The sequence below is a fragment of the Leptosomus discolor genome, chromosome 6, assembly GCF_034619465.1.
Source record: "Leptosomus discolor isolate bLepDis1 chromosome 6, bLepDis1.hap2, whole genome shotgun sequence".
Classification (NCBI taxonomy): domain Eukaryota; kingdom Metazoa; phylum Chordata; class Aves; order Leptosomiformes; family Leptosomidae; genus Leptosomus; species Leptosomus discolor.
Window position 1 is genome coordinate 33957386 of NC_141396.1, and position 8836 is coordinate 33966221.

The following is an 8836-nucleotide window of genomic DNA, read 5'->3' on the forward strand; positions in this document are numbered from 1 at the left end:
CGCTGGGGCACGCCGCGGGCCCCTGTCCCTTCCTGATCCCTGGGTAGGATCGCCCCGGAGACCCGGGGCGGGAGGGAGGTGGGCAGCGCGCCAGATCCCCGAGCGGGTGCCTGGGGCTTCTGCCCTCGCCGGGTCCCGCACTGGGGGCGGTTTCGAGGTGATGCGACCTGTGATAGCGGGGACCGAAAGGGAAGCGTGCTCCTGACCTCGGCTGCGCGGTTAGCGGGCTAGGGGCGAGCCCTCGCTGTCCTTCCCCGCTCGTTTAGCCACTGGCTGAACTCGGAACCTCCTCGAGCTGCTGGAACTACAAATTCGCTCGTTACCTCGTAACGCTTCCGAACCTGGTATGAAAGCTCCGCTGTGCTCAGTGAAGGGGGCCAAGAGCAGCACGGAAGATGTGAACTGTCAGTCCCACCAGGTGCAAGTGCCTCCTAGTACCTTCTGCCTGTTAATGTAGTTTAGGTTTGTAGCTCTGAAGACTGTGCAGTGTACTTACTAAATGATGTGGGTGTTCCCTTATGTTGCTAACATCAAACCCTGTGATTTTGGATAGTAGGGTTCCTGTTAGTATGTAACTATGTAAAACTAATGAGTAGGGTGTGTTTTTTCAGTTGTTTGGAGGAACTTTCTCCACAAAAGCATCTTTCTCCTTTTGGTGCCCACTTACACTTTGTGATGTAGCTTTTCTAGTTGGAACCTCAAACAAAAACCTGTGTTTTTGTTGAGGAGAACGGTAAGTGATCCCTGTTGCATCCTAATTACGTAAGGCAAAACTAGTGTCTAAAGACTTGGCGTAATTTCAGTGAGTTGGCTGTATTTAGGACAGCAACTGTTCACCCTCATGTGTTTTTTTTTTTCCTGTTCATTTCAAGGATAACCGTAGCAATGGATGATTATACAAAAATAGAGAAGATTGGAGAAGGTAAGTATGGAAAACTGTGAGCCTTGTAATGCTCCACAGCTTGAGTTATCCAGTGTCATAGAAGCTCTGTGCACCCTGGCTATTAGAGGAACTACTGAGATTCAACTAACTGGTAAAATAAGCCTGTGGTTTACTGCAGTAATTATCTCTGTATTGTATGTAAAAGCTTTCAGGCTGCCTTCTGAAAGTGACGTGGTCTAGTTGAAGCAACTGATCAGTGTTGAGAAGTGTCTGCGTTCATATTGATGGCTAACAGTGTAATTTACCCCCAAGAGTGAGGGAAAATAAATTTTCTGAGGCCTGAAACCAGCTTTTCAATTTAGGAAGCTCCTCTGTTCTTCTGTATGTGAACTTGTGTACCAGTTGCTCCTGGAGTTTTACTGTGTTGGTACCCTTTGTGGTGTATATTTTGCTTGGAGTTGGTGGTAGGGAGTAGTGGCTTGTGGATTATTATGCTCATATTACATCCGGTCACTATGCTTGTCGAGGGAAAGAGCAGGTTGTAAACCTCTGGAGAAGTGAATTTTAACAGCTAATTCACTGTAAGGCACTAAGAAGATGGCTTCAATGCAGATGTTAGTCACAACCCCCCTTTCACTGGAAATCTAGCTTATGTTAAAGGTAGAAGTCTGTTTTATGCTTTAGCCTTCTGTCGACTCGAGAACTTGTAGTATGTTACTCTGAGAAGGCACTCTAAAAGATAATTGCAAAACCTATGAGCTTGGAACTTACAACAGAGCTTCATAATGGAAGCCTTGTGCATGAATCTTTCTTCCTGAAAGAACCTAGTTTGTTTGAGCTTAATCTGAGGGATTAATGCTTGAAGAAGGGTTAAAAGAGAATACTTAAGTTGTCTTGGTTTGAGGGTTCTACTTACATCATCTACTGATAATTAAAATATATTATTTATTTGAGACTTACTACTCATTCCAATTTTACCTTCTGCTGAGACCCACAGCACTACCCTCTCTCCTGCACTGAGGATTGTGCTAGAGGTATTCGTATAGATCTGACCGAATGGACGGGCAGACTTCTGATTACAGAGGGAGCACTCATTTTTTTGCAGCTAAACCTTTAACATTGTAATATTATGTATTGAGGGAAAAATCATAATCCCTTGGGGATGTATAGTGATCTTGCCTGAAAGTTAATCAACCTGAAACTCAAATATTATCTGATATTACAACTACATCTTCCAAATATTCAAGTTTCACACTTCGGCTATGAAGTACCCTGTCCTAGAAAAATGACACTGTTCATGGATGGCATGCTTTAAACAAACAAAACTATTGCACGGTTAAACTGTCGAAACTAAGTTGGAGTTCATAATGGAGCCTAAACAGAAAATGCTTGATTGCAAGGACTCTTGCCTATGTTGGCAGTTCTTAGTTGCAATGACTTATCTGTACCTGAAGCTGGTATTTCCTCTACGTTTCACTGTCTTTTTGTTCAGGTACCTATGGTGTTGTGTATAAAGGTCGGCACAAAACCACAGGCCAAGTGGTTGCAATGAAGAAAATACGCCTAGAAAGTGAGGAGGAAGGTGTTCCAAGTACTGCTATCCGAGAAATTTCTTTATTAAAAGAGCTGCGTCATCCCAATATAGTCTGGTATGCATATGCTGCTGTTTAGCTAAACCCTTTGAAGGGCACTAGGTCCCTTCAGATAAATTATTTTTCCACCATTCTAGTGAGGCGAGAGCTACTCTGCTTAATAGAGTGTCTGATTTGCAGCAAATAGCTGTAGTCCCAAATCCTGTGTGTATGCCAGTTTTCTAATCAAGACTTGCATGTGCTGACTCTTCCCATTGGAGGAATCTAACAAATTGTTGATTTTTGTAATTTATGTAAATTAATCCTCAGAGCGGTTATGGTCAGAATGGAGACAGCGTACCTCATGAAAACTGGTTGAATCTGTTACTTTAGGTAGTCTCAGAATTTTATTTGCCACTTTGGAATAGACCGTTTGACCTTGGTGTTCTTATGTGAGCCTCTGTTGTCAATCACTTCCTCGTTGTTTTGCAGCAGAGATTTACATGTTGTGTTACGATGCTGTCATAGCTGAGCTATGAGCGAGACTTCCATCAGTGACTACTTGACGTGTACAATTGATTGCACCTATTGTCTTCCCCACAAACTACTTACTTGCTCTTTGATGCAGCAAAATATTTTATCTCTAATGTGCCTTAAAACTGGTGAAGTTCCAGCCACATAGTGCTACCATGTATGTATGTGTGCTTGGGTTTAGGAACCCTTATAATCTATTAAGGATAAAGGAGATACTTAAAAACCTGTGCAAATTCTGCTGTGTCTACTAGGTTCCTGTTACAATAGTCCCTTAAACCCTCCTAGTAATTCAGGCTCTACTGTAATCAGCCAGCTTCAAACAAAAGCTAGGCACCATCATCCACAGCCTTTCTTTTAAAGGCAACTATCTTTTTCTCAGACTTCCTGTGTTTGATACTAGGCATGAGGGAACATAAGTTTAAGAGGAAGCATATAGGTTTATATCTCAGTCTGACACCATTTCAGCTGTATGTGATTTTCCAGATGACAGTATAACTCACTAAGCCTGTCAGTCTTTGAAGATGGAAAGCTTTTTAAGACTTTCATAATAGAAATCTGGAAATGTCTGCTTGTATCCCTGTTGAGAGGGGAAATGTAACTGCAAGTCCATGCATTTTGCAATGGAGTTGATTGTATACTCTATTTTTAGTCTTCAGGATGTTCTTATGCAGGATTCAAGACTGTATCTTGTCTTTGAATTCCTTTCTATGGATCTCAAGAAATACTTGGATACTATTCCATCTGGCCAATATTTGGATCATTCACGTGTTAAGGTAATGGGGACAATTTCTTAATGTAACAGAAATTAATCTAAAGATGACCTACAGAGCTATAAGCAACTCCTATTTTCAGTATAATTAACTCCTTGAGGAGACATGAAAGGTTAAAGCAGCAGCTGTGGGTAATAATGTGAATGCAAGCTGTGCTCTCAAATGCCACTTCAAAATCTTTTAATTACTGAAATTAAACTGCCTTAAACTAAGCTTAAGTAAAGAATTAATTTGTGTGGCTTTATGATATGAACTCAGTATCTGCAATGCTTTGGATCTCCATTTACTGCTACTTTGGGGAAAGCTAATGTAAGAGAATAGCTTTATGTTGCAGAACACTAACTTGTACTAAAGGCTACTCCTTTTCTTTTTTTCTCCACTTCATCCTTTCTAGAGATACTTGTATCAAATCTTGCAAGGTATTGTCTTCTGCCATTCAAGGAGAGTTCTGCACAGAGACTTAAAACCTCAGAATCTCTTAATAGATGACCACGGAGTGATTAAACTGGCAGACTTTGGATTGGCTCGAGCCTTTGGAATTCCAGTGCGGGTATACACTCATGAAGTGAGTTGGAACATCCTCTTGGTGATTTGGGCTATGTTTATTAGCTTCCTGGTGATAACAATATGAAACAGCTAAAAAAAACTTGGAGTATTTGAAGTCATAAACCTAACAGTATCAAAAAGTTATATTTTGGTTTCATTTTATTTGATGGCTTTCCATCTCCCTGACTGTGGTTTTACTCTAAGGTTCCAAAGCATCTTATGAATCCCTCTATTGCCTTGACAATGAATTAGATGGGCCAGAACTTGTTGTTTGTTGTCTTGTAGGAGCATTTTTGCTTCACAAAGTACTTGTTTGTTGAGAGGTGCTAAAGGCTTCCTGCTCTTTGGGAAACAGGGTAGGCAACCACTTTTCTTGCAGTAGAAACCACGGTAATGGTGTTTGTTTGTCTATAAATGAAGTTTGAGACTAGCATTTTCACTAAAACTTCTAGCATTTGCTATTATTTTAACCAAAAAAAGTGAATGCTGCTTAATAATGAGCCATTGTTTTTGCAGGCAATTAGAGGATCCGATTCTATAAACCTATAAAATTTCCTTGTTCAATAGGTTGTGACACTGTGGTACAGGTCTCCAGAGGTCTTGCTAGGATCTGCTCGTTACTCTACTCCTGTAGACATATGGAGCATAGGTACCATATTTGCTGAGTTGGCAACTAAAAAGCCGCTTTTCCATGGGGACTCGGAGATTGACCAGCTCTTCAGAATCTTCAGGTATGTTAGGCTGAACCTTGTCCTGCTACTTGTGCAGCACTGCACAACAGTGCTGTGTGCTTATTAAAACCATAGTAGTGCGTGCGGATTTCAGACTAGACAGCTCAATATTTTGCTTGTACTTGCGCAGAGCTCTAGGGACCCCCAACAATGAGGTGTGGCCTGAAGTGGAATCCCTGCAAGACTATAAAAACACATTCCCAAAATGGAAACCTGGCAGCCTTGAAACACATGTCAAAAACTTAGATGAAGATGGACTCGATCTGCTGTCTGTAAGTAGTCTTTCGTAAACTGCTGATTAAGGAACAGACCAGGTCACCTCAAATACTCTAGAATACGAAAAGCTGTACTAATCAGTCTTGGCTAGAATGATGAGGAGATCTTCAAACTATCGGCAATGGTATGGGCTGTCGTCTTGTAGAACTGACACCTTGTGTGACATTTGCTCACTTCTTTCATAAATAGTAGATGACTAGACTACTTTTCTCATTAAGCAATTATGCCTCAGCTTTTTTATACTAATAAGGCAGGTACAACTTGAAAGTGAGGATGCACTTTTACAAATAGGTCTAAGTGAAGGCTTCTGCCCACAAATGGTAGCTGTCTCCTTCCTGGTGCCAGCATTAATCGTGATGTGGCTGTATGACTGCTGATCCAGTTGGAAATGTTTTTCTTTTATGGTAGCATGTGGATTATGCTTCCATGATGGTCTTAACTGAATAAACAATAATGGAAACAGCTGAATTTATTGATTAGCTGTGAAACTATGGGCTTAGTTTAAGTTAGTCTGCAGTGTCTGTCTCAAGTGCCTTTAAAATTTGAGTTAAATATTTTTGTCTGGGGGGGGTTAACTTTTTTAATTGGTGTTTTTTTTGTCTGCTGTGGGTTTCTTTCGGTTCTGTGGCCATGCAGTTGCACTACCACACTAAGCTTTTGTTTGAAAAGCTCTTCATCTGGCTTTTCCACTTAGTGCTCTTCCAGCTTGTCAACTGCAGACTAATTTAGATCACGTTTTATACTTAGGTGCATCTAAGGTCACACCTAGGAATGTACCTTGGTGACTTTATTACTTGGCTCTCCGGAAGCTGCATTTACACAGTGCAGACTTGCATATGGGGGTGTGGGGTGGGTGCTCGGTGTCTGAAGGCAAGCTGAAACCTCAGAACCATCTTGGTACCTGTGTAGCTGGCTCATGTTTTTAACAGTCACAAAGTAATTTATTACCCGTATTGGTATGGCTATGGCAAAATACTCTGAATGAAATGGTTACCTAAGAAGCTCAAATGACCATGAGTTCTCACAGTTTTTCTTTGTGAGAACAGAGCCACGGTTCAGCCTGACAACCTGAACAACCTTTGTTAAACATACAGTTGTTTTGGATAGCTCTCTGATCCTTGTAGCAGCGTTGTTTTACAGAAATAACTGACTTAATCTGGGATAATTCTTCTGTGTCCAATGACAGCATCACTGTTAAATCAGTTTGAAATAAATGGTTACTGATTATATTTACAAACTCCAAGTTGAACACGTAGGTGGATCTTGTTGATACAGCTGTGTCACTGGCCTGCTAAGTACTCATCTGACCTCAGTTGTGGCTTCATTGTGTAAAACCACTGTTTTGGGCTGCTGCTAATAAAGGCAAAAAATAACTAGTTCCTTAGATGGTGAGAATATAATACTAGTATCAGAGAATTCTGTAAAATCTTGTATAGTTTTGCCTTAAATTAATAAATGTTTTAGCTTCCTATTAATGCCTGGGGACAGTGGTATGGCTGAATTCTTGGGCATCTGGAATCCATTTAAGTTTCCTCTGGTGCTTCTAAGCCCAAAGCAGTAATATGATTTTGAAGGCAACACGACTGAATAGTTAATTCTGGAGCACAAGCTCTGATGTGTCAATGAAAACATTAATTTCTCCTCCTATAGAGTATTGCAGATGGAACTAGTATGTAAAATTGTTCTCTCTGAAAATGGGTTACGTATTTTTAAGACCGGTTGCTTGGTGAAGTTGTAATCTTAAGACCTTCATCAACTAAATGACTTCTGTGGCAGTTAATGGCTGTCATCAAAAGCTTTGGTCTATCAGACACTAAATTTCAGGAAAATCTGTGTTCCAGATTGCTCAGAGAAGAAATGGTCACTTAATCTAGCACCTGAAGTGCTGTAGTCTCAATGTCACAGTATCCCTTTTTCAGAGAAATGTGCCCTTTTTTGTCTGAGTCAATTTTAAGAGAACCTTTGATATCAGTATTAGCTGTAGGATACTGTTGTTCTGGTGGTATAGCTAATGACAACCTCTCACTTAAGGTAAAGTTGGGCACACAAGGTTAAATCCAGATATCGTTGCATTTGGCAAGAGTTCAGAGTATATAAATGCAAATTCAGTGGTTTAAATCAACTTGGAAGACTCCCTGTAGGATGAAGTCTAAAGATAGCTAAACATCAAGACTGAATACTGGGCAGAGTAATACTGGTTAAGTTTTTTTTTTCTGGAAGGTAAATTTGTTGTGGGGATAGGGGAGAAACAGGTGGTAGAATACTGATTACTTGAATTTGAGAAGTACTTTCCTTCAGTAAGGAGAAATAAAAGCAAAAACACTTTGCAGCAATTTTGTTAGTTTTAGGTCTAGCAGAAAACGAAATGGTTTGTTCCTTTCCTCTTTTTGGCTGCTGGCTGTATGATATAAAATGTAGATGCATTCTTAAACTGCTAGCAAAACAAATCTCTTGCCTGTTCTAGAAAGTTCTGGGTGTTATTTTGGTGACTGTGGCATCCCTTCTATTTGCTCTCATCAACCGTATTATTGAGGTCTTCAGCTGAAGTAACTTACTGCAAAGAAAGTCAAGTTTTCAGACTCTGGGTTTCTTCAGTTCTACTGTTTGTATGTACCTTTCCTGTTTGGATTCTGTAACTGAGTGATTGCTCTCCTATATTTTAATTGTAAACCACTGCACCAAGCTGAGTAGAAGCAATTTGACCTCAATTTCTTCAATGTCAGCTTAACAAAACCAGCATAGGACCACTTGTCCTTGTAAGTGTTTTGGGCTTTAACAGCCTAAAAGCTTATTAATTTCCCTTAGGTGAGAAGCTGAGACTAAAAATCATTGCCACTTGATGCCTGGTTCTGTATTTAGTTCAGTGCGTGTAGGGCCCAGATACATACATGTGCTTGGTTATTGAATGGGAGAATAAATATTTCTTCGCTTTTAGAGATGTTATGCATCACTACTGACTTATAGGTGGAAATGACCTCTCCCTCTATAGGAAATCCTAGAACGCAGGGGGAAAACTTAACTCTATGGTTACTTGATTATTACTGTGGTTAAATATCTAACTAACGTGATTTTAGTTCCCATTTCAGCTGGGAGTAAATGAGTTTTCTTTTTTCTTCCAGAAAATGTTAATTTATGATCCTGCAAAAAGAATTTCTGGCAAAATGGCCTTGAAGCATCCATATTTTGACGACTTGGACAAATCCACTCTTCCTGCTAGTCTGTTTAAGAAATAACAGACCTTTGGACCAGAGTTGAAATAATTGTGATTACTTTAACTATTAAGTCTGTCTGTAACTTGTATGTCTGTCTTTCTGCTCTAAAACTGTGGCTGTGTTTTAGTTTGTTTTGGTTTAAGTGTTAACTGAATGTAAATATTAACCTATTAGTGCTGAGTTCAAATACAATGCAAATACTGCTGCCATTAATGCAGTGAACTTTCTATAAATAAAGCTTTAAATCCAGTGAAGGAATGAACTTATTTCCAGATGATAGTTGCTCTACAAAAGGACTCTGATTTCCTTGGAA

At 40.0% G+C, this 8836-nt stretch overlaps 1 protein-coding gene across 1 annotated transcript; it reads left to right on the forward strand.

The window, feature by feature from the left end:
* The first annotated feature begins 885 nt into the window (after positions 1-885).
* On the forward strand, positions 886-8544 carry CDK1 (cyclin dependent kinase 1). The gene is made up of 7 exons (XM_009952445.2): positions 886-922; positions 2376-2532; positions 3638-3761; positions 4153-4323; positions 4872-5035; positions 5166-5307; positions 8431-8544. The coding sequence occupies exons 1-7, from the start codon at positions 886-888 to the stop codon at positions 8542-8544; spliced, it is 909 nt and encodes a 302-aa protein (XP_009950747.1).
* The last annotated feature ends 292 nt before the right edge of the window (positions 8545-8836 follow it).